This window comes from Rhipicephalus sanguineus, chromosome 3 (assembly GCF_013339695.2).
Source record: "Rhipicephalus sanguineus isolate Rsan-2018 chromosome 3, BIME_Rsan_1.4, whole genome shotgun sequence".
Taxonomy (NCBI): domain Eukaryota; kingdom Metazoa; phylum Arthropoda; class Arachnida; order Ixodida; family Ixodidae; genus Rhipicephalus; species Rhipicephalus sanguineus.
The window spans coordinates 59,221,931-59,241,869 of NC_051178.1; the positions used below are offsets into that span (position 1 = coordinate 59,221,931).

The 19,939-nt window shown below is 45.9% G+C and overlaps 1 protein-coding gene across 1 annotated transcript in view; it reads left to right on the forward strand.

Moving 5' to 3' along the window:
* Nucleotides 1-19,939, forward strand: part of LOC119386663 (coiled-coil domain-containing protein AGAP005037) — a 481,393-nt gene that overhangs the window by 370,371 nt on the left and 91,083 nt on the right. Inside the window, exon 6 of the mRNA XM_037653953.2 lies at nt 16,340-16,393. Coding sequence (XP_037509881.2) covers nt 16,340-16,393 — 54 coding nt within the window. The remainder of the gene's footprint in view (nt 1-16,339; nt 16,394-19,939) is intronic.

The following is a 19,939-nucleotide window of genomic DNA, read 5'->3' on the forward strand; positions in this document are numbered from 1 at the left end:
GTAGGGAAGCACCCACTATGCCATTTTTTTTACATTTTGCGGAGTACCGTGGCACCCGCTACACACCTGTAAGGCTCTTCGTTTGTGCTGTGGCTGAAGACGATGAAGAATTGTAGCAAAGCCCTTTGTAATGGGTTGGAAGCATTCAACAACCCACTCGTTGCGCAGTTCGCATTGTGTGACGCCTGGTTGACATTTTACTCTTCTACGACGCTATATTACATATGTTAACACGATTCCTTGCGCGACATGACGCCTGTATAGGATATTTTTGCGGAGGAGTTTCAAGCACCAGCGTGGTTCTGTGGTGGAATACTTGACTGCCACGCAGAGAGCCCGGGTTCAAACCCCATCCGATCCTAGGAATTTTTTTTTCTTATTTCGCGTGATAGTGGTTACGGACACCGGCGGCGGTGGACAACTACGACGCCAAAATCGGCTGTTGTTGTGGTCTCATAACCGCTTTCGCTGAAAAAAGCAAACAAGGTAGACGCTGGACACTACAGACACAACGCGGCTCGTTGAGGGCTCACGTCATAGGCTTGATGCATATTTGCAGTTCACCTAGAACGTCATGGCAGAATTAGGCTTCAACGTATTCTGACACGAATCGATCATTTCGGCAGATCTTGTTACAATTTGGCTGCGTTCGATCATTTCTTGGGATCTTGTTCATGCGTTTGTGCTGTCTGCTTCTGTGCACGTATGTCCGTGTATTCATTTCTTACCTTTCTTCATGATGAATCCCTGTCGTCCAGCGGAACTTTCTGTCGTTCCAAGCTTGTTACGCGCTCTAGAAAAAGGACACGGAACTTAGGTTCATTTGCTTACTCAATCTTTGTCACCCACTTGGTCAGGCTCATGGCAACGCGCTGCTATATGGTGAGTGCATAACTTATTGGTGAACCTGTCCGGTACGCTCGTCAAACAAAAGAGGGTCCACTTCGTCAACGCTCGATGTATTCCGCGCTTTGTCATCACCGGACCGCAACTTCGCGGCAAGGTGCGACGTCCGCGGATCAATCTTTTAGGGGCGCAGCTCCTCTTAGTCTAACCTTGTCACGTCTCCGTTGTCCGGCGTAAACGGATGTCCCGTATGATGCAATAGATGGCGCTGTCTCATAGAAGTACATACAAACTGCAGTTCAGGGATGATATTCTAGATGGCGGTGTACACAATCTGTGTCGTCATCACCATTTCTCGTCTCGTTTCCTAGATGGCGTTGGTCCAATAAAAACACTGTTAGAGCTTTACGACGCAATCGTAATATTTTGGGAGTAGTAAATTGCTTCCCAAAACCACGTTCGCTAAGTATGTGGGTTCACTAAAGGACAACTTTCACGAAGTTTTATTTGAGATGAATTATTTTCGCTTCTTTACGGTAAACTATCTTGCTCAAGTTAAATTAGAGTAGTATAAAGCGGAAGGAACTTTAACATTCGAAGAAAAAAAGTACCTTTCAGGCTTTTTGCTGTGTCCTGAATTGAACCACATACAACTCTCTTTAACGATACTCGTTGGCTCTCTTTTGGGGAGTCACGCCTCGCATGACTCTCCTAAGAGGTTATAATGATCTCTAAAAGAGTGTACACGTGTATCATTAGAGTTATATACGTGACAAGCAAGTACTCACTAAAAGAGCAACATGACCTTTTTTTTTCTTTTTGTTACTGCAAGACAGGGGACATCGTTGCAATGGAGCGAAAGTTACGGGGGGCGGACCTAACTGCTCTGTGTTACTGCGCCAAAGTAGTTCCCGATGAACTGGTTTTGGATTCAGTTTCGGCGTGAGAGTTACGCATTTGCTACAGTTAATTTTTTCGCATGTTCTCCTTGGTTGAGTGCGTTGAACCACGATCACTCAGCATGCAGGCATGTTGGCGACTCTTTCCCTACGCTTCATTTGCTTCTAACCAGAGTACCATTTGGAACCTCCACCTGGAGCCGTGCCACAGTACGTTAGCTTACGCCGGTAAGCTGGCAATCCGAACGAAATGCGGAAACGATGGATGGTCCCGGTTGCGTTAGTCTCACTTGGGCGTACACGTTGCAGACCACTTGCTTCGTTTGTTTAGACAGTTTTTTGTTCTCAAGTTTCTTGAAAATCACACCATCTCCCGCTAAAGGGGACCATGAGGCGATGCGAAGCAGTGTTTCGGCATGTAGAGCCCGCGTTTCAGAGGTGGAGTGGTGAGGGGAAAGGGGAGAGGGGAAGTGGAGAGGGGAAGGGGAAGGGAGAAGTGATGTGGAGAGAAAAAGGGGATAGGGGAGAGGAGGAGATGGCAGGGGAGAGGGGTAGTGGAGAGGGGGATGGGAAGGGGAAGGGAAGGGACAGGTGATGTGGAGAGGGAAAGGGGAGAGAGAGAGTGGAGAGTGGAAGTGGGGAAGGTTTGCGCATGCGCAGTAAGGGTGGTCACGCCGCACACCACCACCACCACCACCACCACCGGATTGAACTCCGCTATAAGATGCTTCACATCTAAAATCCTATGCGGCGATTGAAGTGGCGAGCTACCGGAGGACAACGGCATCGTTGACGAGGAGGCTATGTCTCTTTTTTTTTTCTGAAGGGAACCTATGCGACGCCACTGGAGAACGCCGTAACAACAACAACAACAAAAAAAAACAGGAACATCTAAAATATAAAGCTGTATCCCATAATGTGTCTAACAATTCTGTGGCATTATTAATTTGACGCTAAAAAATAAGAACTGTACATTTTTTAAAACGCATGTTACACACAGCATATTATTTTTTTGTGTGTGGGACTACTTACAGCTGCGTGGCGAAACAATCGAAACGGCGTGGTTCGGCACTGTAGCCTTGACTGCATTGCGACAGAAAGTTGTCCCCGAGCATAGTAGACGTATACAGGTTCTTTCTTTCTTTTTTTAACGCGATAGCGTTAGAGAGCTCGTGTCGCAGAAATACCGGTGTCGGTGTCGGCGACGGTGTCAGCGTTGCTACCGACGCTTGTGAGCGAAAAATCCTCGGTGAGCGAAAAATCGAGAAAGATGCAAATAAAATAAACATCTGTGGTCCCATTGAGCATTGAACCCGAGCCGTCTGCGTGGCAAGCAGATGTCCTACCACAAATCCACGGTGTTACTTGCAGCTGCTTCGAAAAAAAAAAAAAAAACACTACATAAATGCCATGTAGTGGAAGGAGTCTCCTTTACGCATTTTGTTCGGCAGGTGTCACGACGAAAATGAGCCGATTCGGCGATTTGTAGGCGCATTGGCGAGGCCATCAAACTACGTTTTTTGCCCGACGAAAAAGGCCGGGATAGTGCAGCCATCACCGCTAAAAACACAGAGGAACTTTCAAACAGCTCTAAAAATGGACAACTATGTCCATCTAGCGGAAAACACATCAAGCCAACGCCTGCTTTCTAGAGGAGGCTTGATCAAGCAAACAGGAAACGCTAGATAATGTGCTACCATCTGCGAGGCATTGTGAGAAATATGTCTCGACTCTTGCACAGGGAAGTGCTTTAGATCGAAAACCTGTACCATTACTATAGATAAATCGCGCGCGCGCGTGTGTGTAGCAATACACATGAACTTAGTGGTTGAAGTGCGTGCTAGGGGCCGGATTTCGCTATCGCGTTCAACTCTTAAAGGCGAAGTTTAAGGGTCCCCCAATTTTTCTGTTTTGTCTAGCAGCCTCAAAACAGCGCCTACGCTGACGAGGTGTAGACCTCTAGTTTTTATCGGACAGGATGTAAAAGTCTCTTGGAGGGCGCGCCTCCAAGATTTTTCGGCGCGCCCCGGGCAGCCGCTGTCTAACGTCGCATAGGTTATGCCGACAAACAGCGCATTATCTTGTGTGCATACCTTCCGACGAAATATAACGAGGGCTATCCTTTTTTTATCTTCGGTAATGAAAAAAATGTCTATTTTTGCGACGTTTTCGTCGCGTGTAGCTTGCTGTGCTTCTAATTTGAAATAACGCACGGAAGTTACCTTATATCTGTGCTCTGTGAAACGATTGGCTCACTATGCGGTACACATCGCCTTCGTGGTCAGCCTTTATTGGCCTCGAGATCTTGGAGTGGCGCCCTCTCGCGTGTGACGTCAGAGCGGGGGCTCCGCTCTCAACCGCGCTGCAGCAGCCGCTGCTCCTGTATGCGGATCGTCTGCTTCAGGCGGGAACTTTGTAGAACGAACAGCCTCGCGACGGTCAACTAACGCCTGCAACGAATGTTTTCGAGTGTAATCTTGAACTTGTTTTAGTTGCGGCCCAGTCGACAGGGCCAGGAAATCCCCCGGATGGTCGACGAGTGCGCCGATGCCACCGGCCGCATGGCTGGTTAGAAAGTGAAACTATGTGCGAGTGTTCTCGCTCGTTATCTTGTTTCCGTCTTACGATATTATTAATTTGGGTGGTGCTTTCAATATTTCAGTAAGCGTGCCCTTCTCCAGCATCTACAAGTATGTAGATAAAGCTTGTGAAAGGTCGCGGTGCCTCATCGAGGGTGAGGCAGTGTACGACGCAGGCCACGTTGTTAAATGCGCGGTCGAGGCCGTCAACGGAGATCGCATCACCGCCGCTGCTTTCGTCCTGCAAACAAGTGCACAAGTGCCGCCTTGTTGCACACCCCCCTGCCGATGCCCATGATCGCAGCTTGTCCCGTAATGTCGGTTCAGTGAGAACGATATTACGTCGTAGTTCCTATTAATACCGCACAGGGCCGTCACATGGGTATTAGAATATAACAAATTGTTAATCGCTGATTATACCACGCACAGGGCCACAGAGATTAACGTGGCAAAGGCAAGCTGGATCCAGTTTCACACCACGCAGCCTAACGAAAAGCTTAAAGAGCACCGCTTTTAAAAAAGCGTCTGCACTGCCTCAGGTGAAAACTTTTAGAGAATGTGCACTAAACAGCGGCAACAGGTTTCGCTTATGAATTTATGATAAGCAGTCCGCTAGGCGCGCGCTTGCCTTCATAAGTAAAATAAGACACGTATGTACGCCATCCAAATGCAGCCGTAGTCTCAGAATCCTGCGCCGCTTAGCTGAGCTCACGAGGCACGCTTTCCTTCGAGGCGATTCGGAGGCCGCGTCGTCGGCTCTTTGTCTAGGGGCCTTCGCGGCAGGTTGGGGGACGGCAACACACCTGGTGTAAGTCGCCTACGCTTATAGCTTGCGTGCAATAAACGCCTTAAGTATTGGCGGGGCGCTTAAACACGGTCAGAAGCTTACCTAAGGGTCGCGCGCACGGTGGGTAGCAGAAGTCACTGTCCGCGAACTGCTTGCTGCACACGGTCGATGAAGGCGTGGAGCGCTTTCCCATTCTGAGCTTGAGATGCTCTTCTTCTTCAGCTTTGGGTCCTTAGGGTAGTTGTGAAAGCTAACGCCTTTTTCACGAGCGGACAGTACACTGAGGCACAGAGTAGTACTTCACCATTGCGCAGCACTCGCCGCGGCGACAAGCGGCCGCAGTTCTAAAGAACAAAAAGATGTAGTTCTAAATGAACGTTAAAAGCAGACCCACGGTTATTCGAACAGCGTCAGTAGCCACCATACGCAAGATAACCAATTGAACTGCTTTTTTGTTGATAATTACCACAACGGTGGTTTCAACACGGCGCTGGGCCTACGTAGCAGACGAAAGCGCGCGAATCCCCGCTAGGGTGGCCTTCTACCCACCCTATCCCCGCTCTGACGTTATACAGGCGCCGTTCGCAGCGCCGCCATCGGTCGCACACCAGGCCAATAATCAAGAAGCGCTGCTGCCTATTCGTGTGAATCTACTGTCACTTGTTGGGCATCCAAAATACGCCAGGCCTGCGCTAAAACCGCAGCACAGCCACAGCGAAAGCTGCAAGAGCGGCGTTTCCAGAGCCCGTTAAGCTCTCTTGGGGCTACAATACAAGTACACTAGAAAGGTACCCACTACGCCATAAATCACAATTTTTGTGAAGTTGGGAAGCACCCTCTAAGCCATTGTTTGTCATTCTGCGGAGAAGCGAGGCACCAGCTACACGTCTGTAAGGCATTATGTGAACTTTGTTGACGCGACGACTAATGACGATGAAGAATTATGGCTCAGCTCTTTGTAATAGGTTGGAAGCTTTAAACGGCCCACCAGTTATGTAATTTGCATTGGGCGACGCCCGGTCGCTATTTCCCTCTCCCGTCATGCTGTATAACATACGTCGAGGTGGGAGAGAGACGGGGGGGGGGGCGAAGAACTTTACTGATGCCCCGAGGAAATGGATCATGCGCTTATCTGCTTGCTTGGCAACCATACAAGTGCACTTGCGAGGAACCCACTACGCTATAAATCATTGTAATTTTTTAGAAGTAGGTCAGCAGGCAGTGTGCCATTTTTCGTCATTCTACGGAGAGCGTTGGTACCTGCTATACGCATGTAAGGCATTATGCGCACTTTATTGATGCTGTACCTGATGACGATGAAGAATTATGGCAGAGTCCTTTGTCATGGGTTGGAAGCATTCAACAACCTACTCGTTGCGCAATTCGCATTGTGTGACGCCTGGTTACAGAATTCGCGTTGTGCGACGCTTGGTGCTTATTTTACTCTTCTACCACGCTATATTGCATATGCTAATGTGGTTCCTTCCCGACATGAAGCCTGTATAGGACCTTTTTGCAAAGCAGTTTCAAGCACCGGCATGGCTCAGAGGTTGAATACTGGGCTCCCACGCAGAGGTTCCAGGTTCGAACCTCGTTCCATCCTGGAATGTTTTTCTTATTTCGTTTTTTTTATTTCGAGCGATACTGGTTACGGACACCGGCGGCGGCGGATAACTACGGCGCCAAAAACGGCCGGTGAAGTGATCTCATAACAGCTTTCGCTGTAAAACCATTATCGGTCCGTTGGCGGTGGCATTTCGATCGAGGCTAAGTTCTACAGAGGCCCGCGTGCTTAGATTTAGTTGCACGTTAAAAGAACCCAGGGGGTCAATATTTTCGAAGCCCTCCACTACTGCGTCTCACATAATCATATCGTGGTTTTGGCGAATAAAATCCCAGTGATTATTATATTATTAAAACATTATCGTAGACAGCTGACAGTCCATCGTGGAACTCATGCGAGCTTCCGTTGTTGTCCTACGTGACCGATAAGGCTTGCTCAATGAAACGTTTCTTTTCTCCTGGTATTTCGTAACAGGCCGCACGTGGTTAAGACAAGCGGTTACATTCGCCACGGTTTAGGTGGACCCGCTAACTTGTCTGGCGTGCGAAGGAAATGGTCGCTTCGAGAGCGTAGTACTTCGCGTGCGACGTAGCACCGACAGTAAAGAATGGACGGAATGGTGCGTTCGACGGCGGCCTTTTAAGACTCTGGCCTAGCTCCATGCACTACAGCGCGCTATACGTTGGCGTGACAAAAAGTACTTGCCACGGCGCCTGTCCGAGTGGCGGCGCGCCCCTTCGTCGCCGGGTAATGCTATCGCTGCAGTTGTGGGACGCTCGCACTGTGTACATACGAAAGGTCGATACTGAGCGTCGCCTTGTTCCAAGCAGGTTAACAGACTAACGAGAATGAAAAAAAAAAAAGAAGGAGTTGAGCGCATTCATGTGAGCGTAGTAGAAACGTTACATCCTAACTTGTGTACATATGGATAATGTTTTCTTTTTTTTCCTCAAAAAGCTTTATATGGTGAAGTCGAGTTATAGCTGCTGATGTCACGTTTGGAGAGCTATGAAAGTAATGCGACTAAAGGAGCTAGTTGATTCATGTTGGCTTGGCGATGCGCTCACGGTAGGAAGACGACACAAAAGACAGACTGCAAAGAACACGGGACACCGTTTAACAGAACGAGCGCAAACCTCAACTGGTCTTACTGTTCATGCGCGGTCGATATAAATAAAAATTAGAAAATAAAACACGTGGAAAGAGATAGTGCACTTGACCCCGCCTATGTGACGTAAATAACGAAATCGATTTCAGCAGGAGATATAGTAATAATAATAATATCTGGGGTTTAACGTCCCAAAACCACGATATGATTATGAGAGACGCCGTAGTGGAGGGCTCCGGAAATTTCGACCACCTGGGGTTCTTTATTCAGCAGGAGATGATTTGTGGCTCATTGACGCTTGTTTCGACGCCCAGATATGCCATGAGAGGAGCTTCGTTAACTATTCTCTCCCTATAACGCCCACGTCCACAACATATCACATAGACTAAAGAAGATTGCCAACAAACATGACGTGCCAGTTTTATTTTCAGCACCACAAAAATTGCTAAGGTTTTGTAAGAAAGGTAATAACAGACAGGGAACGCAAGAAGGGGAGAAATGCAAAGTAGGCCACAGACTAAGCTTCGTTCAGTGTGATGTAGCAGTTGTATACAGCTTGCCATTAACATGCGGAAGAAAATATATCGCGCAGACCTCAAGATGAGTTAACACTATAGGCTCAGATAGCACCGGTATAATTGTCAGCAGATTACCCACCCCGGGAATTTAGCTACCTACTGTAAGAAATGCACTAGCGTAGCTCAGTTCGAAAAAACGATTATGAGGCTAATAAAAGACGACAGGGAGAGAATAGTTTACGAAGTTCTCATGGCATCTCTGGGCACCGAAACATGCGTCAGTGAGCCGTCAGTAACATTATCACCTGCTGAAATCGATTTCGTGATCAGCGTAACATAGGTGGGGTCAAGTGCACTATCTTTTCCACGTGTTTCTTTTTAATTTTTATTTATCGACCACGCATGAATGATAAAACCAGTTGAAGTTCGCGCTCCTTCTGTTGAACTGTGTCCTGTGTTTTTTACAGTATGTCCTTCGTAGCGTCTCTCTACCGTAAGCGCATCGCCAAGCCAGAGCGAAAACAAAAGTCAGGTGATGGATAATAGTAAAAAAAATCTTCGAGCAACTCGTTATATTGCATCAGTAAACTTGTTTTCCAACTACTTCCACAAAGCTTTTAGCGCAAGCTTCTTTTGCGAGGCTTCTTTTTGTTCCGTTACTTTTTACGCACCTTTAAATTGAGTTCTGTACCTTGCACCCAGCCCATGCTACAGCTGTGAGCGAGAATTTATGTTCGCACATACTTATGACTTCTTCGGCATGTCACACTATCGGGAACACTTGAAGGAGAAATCCTTCTGCACACTTGGTAACGCATCAAGTTGTACCATACATAACGAGCCGCAGTGTGAGATGTGCATTAAATTACCTTGACTTTCTCAGTCGACTTTCTCAGCTGAGATCGTTGCAGCACCTGGCGGAGCAAGTCTCAACCACGCGCCTTTTTCAACGTGGCCTCTGAGATCCGCCTAAGCAGCGCGACAAAGCACAGACCCAAGGAACACACCCGAGCACACGAACGTCACCACGAGACACCCAAGTGAATGATTAGGCTCGCCTCCCATTTTTTAGGTGCGAAGCAGCTTTTGCGCTGGGCTTTGTCCGTAGTTCCATTGGCGACCGTCCGCTTTCTAAAACCTACCGTAGCGATCTGTAACATATCGAGCGCGCGCTCGCGCCACGGAGAAGTCTTCTTCGTCTTGTTCTTCGACCGCCTTGATGAAGATACGTGCAGAGCGCCCACTCGTGCCAAAGAGAAGTCTTCTTCGTATTGTTCTTCGACCGCCTTGATGATGATACGTGCAGAGCACTTTATGGGCCCGGGCTGCCGTATGCTGTCCTAGCTTGGCGTAACGCAGACAAAACCACGTGTGCTGGCACGCGCTAGCGCGTTCGGCCCTGTGTAAGGGGCTGGGTAAGACGCTGTGGCCTCTCCCCCTTACACTCTCTCAGCAATCACGTGATGGCGTCGGAGAACGAGATTCTGCAGACGCGCGATGAAACCGCGTGGCATGCTCCAACAAGAGTTCGGGACGAGTAACAGCAACAGCAACTACAGTGAATTCATGGTGTGCTCCACATGCAAGGACGCGTTAACATCGGGCAAGGTGCCCGTGATGAACGGAACTTTAAGTCGACCCATGCGCTCCTTCACATCCCCACATGATTCCCTTTAGTGGGAGATGGTGAATTTTTTTTAAAATTTAATGTTTATTAAGTAATCTCAGACATGCAGTTACATTTCTTGCGCGAATAATGTGCATCTCGTCGAGCTCTACAGCACAAAGGTTAGTGCTCTGTGTCTGAGGAGATACATGACGAATCGGCTTTTAATGGGAGGCAATTTGAAAATTAATCTGCTGAAAGCTCTAATAAATCTTTGTCGGCATCGCGACAGTGTCATCTACCGTTCATTCTTCATGCTTGCGTTTTGATTATTTAAACTACTCAGGACTCGTGAAAAAAATAAGAAAGTCTCTTAAATATTCAGTGCCTAATTGCGCGTGCGTAATGTGCGAAAACGAAAAGAAGTGCCTTTCATGCATTTAATTATTAACACGTGTACACGGCAGCGTCCGCTGTACTCGTTCACAGCGGTTCAGTTTATTAAAGACGATAGTCTTTCTTGGGATACTTAATAGGAGAAATTTTGGTCTGTCTTTCTGTCTTTCTGTTTGTCGGCACGTCACTCGATTCAGCCACTCGGCCAAAGTTGAACCACTTGCCCAAGGGCCAGCCATCTTGAACGGCTGACTAGGTTCATACTTCTGTACATTATCGATCAAAAAGCAAACAATACGCATATCTGAGGCGCAACATCTCTAGGTAAGTATTAGGTGGTGTGTTCCTTTAATAGCAAATGCATACATACGTAATTCTAAAGACCCTAGTTTCTTAAGCTGCGCTGGAAATGCGACTGCGCTGAAACTTGCCTTCCTCCATGCCCTCTGCACGAGCTCATTGTTGTGTTTCGGTTTCGGTTCTGTATTGCACTATACGAATGCCATGGGGCGCTGGTCTGGCATTCCTGTTTTACCCAGGCGACGTCTAAATAAAAGAGTGTGTGGAGAGTACTCGTTCAGTGTGGACGTGTCTTCTGCTTCAGCGCTTCGCGCCAAACCGCGTGTTCGGGCTGGCTTGCGTCCCCGCCGGTCGCGTAGGCCACCGCCGGTCTTCGCCTGCTGCTGCGCCGGGACTACCAGCCCGCAACACAGCATTCACGTTTCCCGACGTATTGCCAGATGGCGTCCATATCTCACTCAGCGCCTCTTCTATCGTCTTTAGACGACATTTGCAGCGCAGCACGCAGATACGCGGACAATTTTGTTCTTGCGTTTTGCTTTAGGAGCCCTAAAGCGGTATGCCACGTGCTGACAAGCATTGCATAGAGTTGGTTTGGCTTCCCTGCGATGCGTGGCCTATAGAAAGAGAGTGAAGATAACCAAAGGAAAAAAAAAAGTTTGTGGTAACCTACGGTGAGAGATGAAAGCAAGTGCTTGCTTTTGTTCTGCTTACATTTGCAACGTCCTCATCCAGCATGTTCCAAACTCTGGCTTTGAGGGAAAGCTGCAGCAGATTTTCTTCGGAAGCCGTTTTATTTTGTTTTATATAGGCAGCCAGAAAAGTTCATTCATTCATTCATTCATTCATTCATTCATTCATTCATTCATTCATTCATTCATTCATTCATTCATTCATTCATTCATTCGATTGTTCGTTACTAAGACTGCTCAGGACAGCTCTATAGGTCTTAGTAATTGTGCACTTTTGCTTCTCAGCGAACAACAACCCTTGCGTTGGAGACTTGGTAAACGGGCACAAATTTTGTGACGCATTGCGCGCGTCCGGTTGATTAACTTCAATTTTTAGTGCAACGTTTATTGTAGTACACAAAAGAAAACGCTGCGCCGTAATACAAGTGTGATGCACTTACACTTGGAAGAAAATAAAGGACCAGATTTGTTGGGGGCACACATTGTAAAACCAGGGTGTCGGAACGGAACGAAAACCAAAACGAAAAACGAAAAGAAAACGATATTTTTGACCGGAACGCAAACAACCGAAACGTTATCTATTATTTCGTTCCGGAGTGAAACCGAAATTTTTTCAATCGTTTTTCGGTTCAAGAGAAAACTTGGCAATCCGGAACAACTGAGGTCATGCAACGTGAACAATTATGCATATCTCAGGGTACAGTATTCGCGCGTACCTCAGGCAAGAATTCCAAAGCAATGTTCAAATTGGGCAAAAAACGAGAACAGTGGCAACCAGAGATGTTTATATTAACGCAAGTGGACTTTTGCGCACCTGTCACGCAGGCCAGCGTGGAGAGGGCGTTGTCGGCGCTGAAGTTTGTTACAGCGAAAGCTGCTATGAGATCGCAACAGCCGATTTTGGCGCCATAGTTGCACTCATGCCCTACCTCAATATTCATTGATCAGAGGTGTGAGTTAGGGGAAGGGGTGCCATGACATCCCCCTGCCAACTCTCATGGGAAGTTCTTGATAAAAATATCTCGTGTGAGTCGCGTATTTCATAAAAATGTCCTTACTTGACCAATATGTGATAATTACGATATATAATTTATGATGACAACTCGTATTTGTAATGGCATATCGTAGAGCACTGATTATGTAAGATAATTGCGTTTAAGAGGATTGACACCACGATCGGAAAAGCTAATTTTATGCCAGCGGACTCATGAGTCCGACTCCCTTAGGCTCACTCAGACTCAGGTGAAGCCGTGAGTCTGAGTGAGTCCGCCTGAGTAATATGTTGGTGAGTTTGAGTCTGAGTGAGTCCGGCTTAGAAAAAAGTTAATGAGTCTGAGTCCGAGTGAGTCCGCTTGAGGAAAGTTTTGGTGAGTCTGAGTCCGAGTGAGCACTCGGAGCAAAATATATTTCTTGAGTGAGTCTGAGTGAGCTCCAGTTTTTTTGCCGGCCTATGCAACGGGCTCTAGCAAGGTCACTCATCAAGCTTTTGCTGTGACTGTGCTGCGTGTTCCGTGCCGGCCTGGCGATTTTGTATCAGAACAGAATTCTCGCACATCATGGAGCACACTCAATGACGTGCTGCTTCAGAGATCGTGCTCACTCCCTTGACGCAAAGCATTGAGCCCGCTAAAAAAATCGTAATTGACTTTTGAGAAAATAAATACTCTGACTTTGAAGGATATAGTGGTTTGTGCTAGTTGGTAGAAATCTGTGGTACAGTTACTTCCGCTCCTCTGATGAACGTGGGAAGAACGTGTTTTACCCCTGTCCCACTTTCTTAAGAGGAGGGCAAGTAACTAAGTCCAATGTTTTTTATGATTACCTTAACTTCAAATTTTTGCATAAAAAAACGTTACGAACCGTTACGGAACTTTTTTTTTTTCGTTCCGGAACAGAAACGGAACGGAACTTTTTGCGGTGGAACGAAACTAAAACCGAAATGAAAAACATTTCGTTCCGACACCCTGGTTGCAACACACGAGTGGTACAGTGAGGCGATTAAACGGCATTGCACTGCTCCGAAAAAAAAAAAAAATCCCGCGTTGGATTCCCGATAAAAATGTCAGCATTCCCACGTAAGGGAAGCAAGCTGTAGCAAGAAATGTTCCTCTATGCCCTGATTTAATCGCGTGTCCTACGTTGTCATAATCATTTTGAAGGCGTCCGCGATGAACGGCATTCTGGGTTCTAACGCTGCCTCGCTCTATTAAATGATAATAATATCTAGGGGTTTACGTGTCAAAACCATGATACGATGTTTAGGCACGCCGTAGTGGAGGGCTTCGGAAATTTTGACCATCTGGCGTTCTTTACGTTCGTTTTTCATATGAGGTGGGAATTACGTTCGTTTCGTTTTTCATATGAGGTGGGAATGAAGCTTTAGCCACCCTGGAAACGGAAATAACAAATTTATTCGCGCGTTTTTTTATGGTAAAAATAACGCTTTCATGTTTTAGTTCGTTTTCATTTGTACAGACATCTAGTATTATCATGCAGCACGCTATCTTTCGTTCGGAAAAGTGTCGCATGCATTTTCCTTCGTACTCCGCTGCAATAACCGTAGCCGGTGATTACTGTAAATGGGTTGGTCTTATTTATTTAACACCTTATGCGAATATGAAGTTGTGCTCTCTAATGAATCGCCGTTACGTTTAAAAACGTCGCATTCAATACTGGCACGCCTGTCTAAGCTATGGCGTGTCGCGTTAGCGACGCGTAAACACGGTACACTGCCTGCTCTACAAGCTGCTTCTGCTGCGGTTCACAACCAAAAAAAAGAAAAAGAAAAAAAAACAAGAAAAGTGTTCAGGCACATAGTTCTGAAGAGTCTGCTAGCCATTCTTCAAGTGAATAAAAGAAACATTGAAATTGAGACGTCTTACACGATCCTCTAAGCATTGATCGAGGGTCATCATTTAGGTCTGCACTGGAAGAGCTGTGTGCGCGCGCGCGTGTTCGTGTCTGTGCGTTGTTGGGGGGTTAGTGTATGTGTGTGTGTGTGTGTGTGTGTGTGTGTGTGTGTGTGTGTGTGTGTGTTTGTGTGTGTGTGTGTGTGTGTGTGTGCGTGTTTGCGCACAGGCGAATAGGAAATAATTCCGGCAGATGCCACGCATTGTGGCAGTGAATGTTATGCGAAGCAGTCAGGGAAGAGCTGCCCCATGCCGTATGGTTTGGCTTTGAGCTAAGTGTTACGAGGTGGATCGACGTGATTGTGCAAACCGCGTGCTTATATGCATGACATGGGCTAACCAGGTGCATCTACCATGCTGCGACACCTAAAGCGTGGCTGATAGTCCGACGTGACGTCGGCCCTCGTGTTGAATCACAGGCGTCAGTTTTCATAAAGCAGAACTGCCTGCGTATTACAAACATTGTTCGTAGGCACATATCTGGGGATTCGGGATACGCTGGACTATAACTTTCTGTAGTACACATGTAGTGTTTATTACATTGCTATAAAAGCGGATAACATTAGGTTTCCAGCGCGTAACAAATGCTACCAAGTGCTTGGCAACATTTGCAAGCACTAGCCTACATTGACTGACACTAGCCGACAGTGAATCAATGTTTACTAGGACTAATCAGCGCTTACTAGCAGTTAAGTAATGTTAACCAGTTCTAGCCAACTCTAGCACGCACTATGGGCAACACTAAGCGACAGTTAGTGAACATCAGGCTGCTCCTCTAGCTACCTCTAGTCATATTAGCATTCACTTGCCGACAGTGAGCCAACATTAGACATCACTTAGTCATGACTAGCCAACACCAACAAACTAGCATTAGTCAACCCAAGTAATCACTTAACCAGTGTTGGTCAGTGGTAGTCATCAATAGCCAACGAACACTAGCCACTACTTGTTGAAAGTTCGCCAACATTACCCACTGCTATCTCGGTGCCAGTATTGAGCCACCACTAAACAATATTAGTGGACACCGTCAGCACGAGCCAACAGTTGGCTCCCAGTAGCCAGCACTACACTAAGCACACATCATGGGTAGTCAGCAGTTCAACAACACTGGGTGCCATTTCACAACACAAGCTGAAAGTTTGCCAACTTGGTTTTACACCAGTAAACACAGAACCTGTCATGAAATGTCATTAGTGTTATGTCATGCATACTGAATAATGCAACAACCAATGAAGTGACTAATGACATCTTGCTCTTTGTCATTCATGTGATGACATGCATGTAATGCCGTTCATGACATCTCATGGAGTTCGTAACATGACATGTCATTCCTTACCGCATTTTTGTCATGCATGCTTATTCTTGATGTACTGTGTTAATGATTCGTAAGCTTTCACTGAAGGTAGTTCCGAAGTCTGCGTAATCTGCCTTTCTCTTTCTATCGACTGTGAACGTCGACGAAATCTTGGGTACACTAACTGTGTCACAAAGGTTGCAGCCAAATGAGCATAAGGTAAACATTTAACGAATCCTTTCATACGTTTATCTGCATATGTAGTTATGTGACGATATAGTCACGTGCTTGGGCTCTTGCTGGCAAGATGCTTGTGCTTCGGTTACCAAGAATAAACAGTAGGGTGTCCGCGCTCGTGATGTCTTGTTTGTTCATTCCGCTTGAACTTGTTTTTTCGCGCAGTTTTAACCTCACCCAAAGTATGAACCAACTAGACCGCAAATGGGACATTAAACCCCAATTATTATTATTATTAACTAGGCCGCAAAAACGTCCTACCTAGATTTATTAACGACGGTCCCCAGCTGCGGCGTGCCTCATGATCATGTTATAACTCTGGCATGTATAACCACACTATTTAAACACTCGAAATCTCATACGACATAGAAAATAAAGGCATGGATAGAATCTACTGCCTGGTCACGTCCCATTCTGGACGCCTTGGAAGTTCATGGAAACTAACCGTATAACGTTTCGCCTCCCACAACCCAAGTTGATGCTTGTGCTGCCGCATATCCCAAACCACTACACCTCTAATAACCACTTGGTGTCGTTCTTCTCTCTTTCTCTCTCCTCCCTCTCTGTCGCTTTCCCCCTCTCCCCTCACCTCTGGCACACACAGCAAGGATGACGCTCGTCAAGCCTGGCGAGCTTGGCGACTGGCAGGATGGCAAAGGCATGGACCACACTCACTCTCACTCGCTTTATCGCGCGCATGTCGCTGATTCTCTGGCTGTGCACGCCTTCCATGCGCACGAGGCATCGCCGTGTCGCTACTAATATCCTGCTTATACGTAACCACTGCGCCTCTACAGTCTGCACGTTGCTCCTTTCAATCGCATGCTTGCCATTAGAGGTGCGCCTTTCTCGCTGTGTTTGTAGTGACTACGTTGCGCTCGTTGCGGCCGTACGCAGATATGCACATGCTTATTCATCGAAGTCAAGGAAAGGTAAATAGAATATAAATAATTTCGACGGTAGTAGTCTGTAAGGCTTATGCTCTTGCTGTTGGAAATGAAAGAAACTACTTTTAAAACGCACCACGCGGTTTTCTCACGACACATCTGAAAATTGTGGCAATTGGGGCCCATTTTCCCGAAGGTGTGTTGCAAATCCTGAATATTAGCATTACTTTATTAAATAGTGCGTGGTACATCAACTACAAGCAAGCTCCCAAGAGAACTGACAAGCAAAGGAAGCATACATTGAAACCGTTCGGACAAACTTCGAACATGTCATCATTCTCTGGAAAGTTAGCAAAACATTAAAAAGGTATTCCTCAGCACGTAGCTTATCATTGATAACTGACCAAGCTGTGAACGAAACTTTCCTACTAGGTGGGTTTTGCAAATCTTGTGCAGTTCAGTTCAATTAATTTTTTGTCGGCTCCGCTTTTATGAACGTCCCTAATTACGTTTTAGTTAACTTGAAACAAGGAGCCATTCGTGATAAGTACACCTGGTGTAGAAATAAGTAAGTTATCGACCAGATGTACGCGACAGTCGCATATTTCGATTGTCATTGGAATTCGAACGAGAGAATGTGGGGGAAAAGAAGATCGCATGCTGTTGCTTTGTGGACATCGTAATATTGTTTTACGGATACGCTCTAAGAGAAAAAAAAGTCTTTTGACTCTTCTTTCAGAGTTCTGGCTTGCCACGTATGTGACTATATCGTTAAAGAGACACGTGAACGCTCTTCCGATATTATTATACTCTCTTAGGAGTATAATAATATCGAAAGAGAGTTCACGTGTCTCTTTAAAGAGAGTCATATAGGTAGCAAGCTAAAACTCTGAAAGAAGAGTCAAAAGACTTGTTTTTTTCCTTAATCGGAGGCATCTTGCCCGGCATGCCTTGTTGTACACCTACAGAAGCTATCCATCTGAATTCCAGACTGAAATGTCTTGGCTTGCACATGCAAGTATTCTCTTTAGAAGGACGGACTGCTGGGCAAGTCGTTAATTCATCTTAGAACGGTGGTGCGCAAAAAAACGATAACACAAGAAAAAATAACACGGAAAAGCCTATCTCATTAACAAATAGGGTGCGTCATATGTCGCAAAACCCTCTTTCACGTTAGTTGCCGCATAGTTAGAATTCCTGGAAGCGCTTCATTGAAATAAGCATTGCCTGCTCATGGTTTTTTAACACGTGTTAATCTAACCACGCATATATATGTTTGTTGTTTCAATAAATTCTTAGTTGATAGTGTCCGTGTTCCTTCTTGTGCTCCTCAGTTCTAACATAAAATGTGGTCTATGGGGTTGCCGTCAATATTCTGTCAGTTAGGCAGCAGCGCATTCCACAGCAAATCTGCACAGCCGAATTGATTTTTGTTTCCAATTAATGCTCATTAAATGAAATAATACGTTCCCACCAGCACTACCACTCGTTTAGTGACTTCTTTTAGCCGCGAAAGAGCACATACACAGAGCAAAGAAACACACAACGGCAGGACGGGCTGCACTTCCAAATATGTCACTAAGCAAGTATGAAGGAAAGACGATACTTTTAAGGGCTCGTTTCTTAGTTAGACACAATATTAATGAGAACTAACAGACAATAATGCCAAAGAAAATATAGGGGATATATTCGTTGTAATTAGGATAAAGTGTGAAGAAAGTAAAGTGGACGAAAAGATAACTTGCCGCCTGCAGGGACCGAACCTGCGGCCTTCGAATAACGCGTCCGATGCTCTTTCGAAGGTCGCAGGTTCGGTCCCTGCCAGCGGCAAGTTATCTTTTCGTCCACTTTACTTTCTTCACACTTTATCCTAATTACAACGAGTAATATCCCCTATATTTTCTTTGGCATTATTGTCTGTTAGTTCTTATTAATACTAAGCAAGTATGTCACTTAGCAAATATGTGACTAAGCAAGTACCAACTAGGCCAACAAACAGTCTTGTTAAAACTACCACTCATGCTATGGCTGCATATTTTTAGCCGTATATTCAATGCTGTCACTGCTGGTTTAATCAGTAATAATAATTATAATAAGGGCAAGAATGAGAAACAGCATGAGCAGCACTTATTTTAAATCGGCAGAAACTTAGCACTCTCTGACATTTGGATTGCTGGATCAGCACAAGTCCGTTGGCACGTTTCGAGCTTATTAACTCAAAGCATGAGATCCGTACTTTTACACAAACGTCCGCGTGTGGACTGCTTCGTTCATGATCGATGTTTGAGCTATCACGAATGAAGAAAATAAGACACGGTAGCATAGGGTTTACGAACGAAGTTCAGTCACCCAATGTATTCCACTGTGGCTGTGATGAAGGCTGCAGTGAAATCCAACCCGCGAATTCGCACTGGGCAGCATAAGATCATGCAAATTCATTGAGCCGCCGCGGTGGTAGTATAGAAAACACAGAGAGCTCCAACTTAACCGTTGGTAGCGTCACTTCCGAGTATTTAGCCTCAGCATGCAGGCTTCAACTTTTTTCAGCTTTGCCTTAAATTTTGTAAGGGCCTTGTGAAACCGACATTTAGTACTTCTGTTATATAGGTGGGTGCTTTCGGTGCACGGGACGCGCTGCTCCCGTGATGCCATTTGCAGCCCATTCAAAAGCGAGAGCCCTTTGTGGTGGCCATATGTATGGCCGCAAGGCTATTCAGGCTGTGGAGACGTAATATTGTTACGCTGACACGTTTATTTCACGATGAAGAAAAGGTTGCAGTGAGAAGAAGAGGCTGTTTTCTATCATTCTGTCATTTTCTTACGTGATCTTTTCTTTTCTTAGCTGTTATTATTACAGAGCATATTACAGGGTCTTCGGTACGGAACTTTTGCCATTTTGATCCAGCGAGTCAGCAACAACATGAGAGCCTGCCAAAATGAAGCGGCGTGCAGCATCATTTACTTGGTACAGCTGGGCGATCTAACGCAGTCGGAGTATTCCTGTCATTTTTTTATCAGTTACTGAACTGTTTTTTTTTGTGAATCAATACTATATCGCTTAGAAATTGGTCAGTCAGTTGGTCAATAATAAAATTGCGGGATTAATATTGCGAATTGTAATGACGTTGAAACAACCGATAAATAGTGCAATATTCATCTAAACTTGTTGGACGATCCGAATATCACTGTATGTCAGGCTGCTATGATCGAAGGGGCGGGTTCGAACCCAGGACACAGCGGCCGTGCTTTATGGAAGTAAAATGCAAGAGTTCTCGTGTATTTTGGTGCACGTTAAAAAACCTGAAGGGGTCAAAATT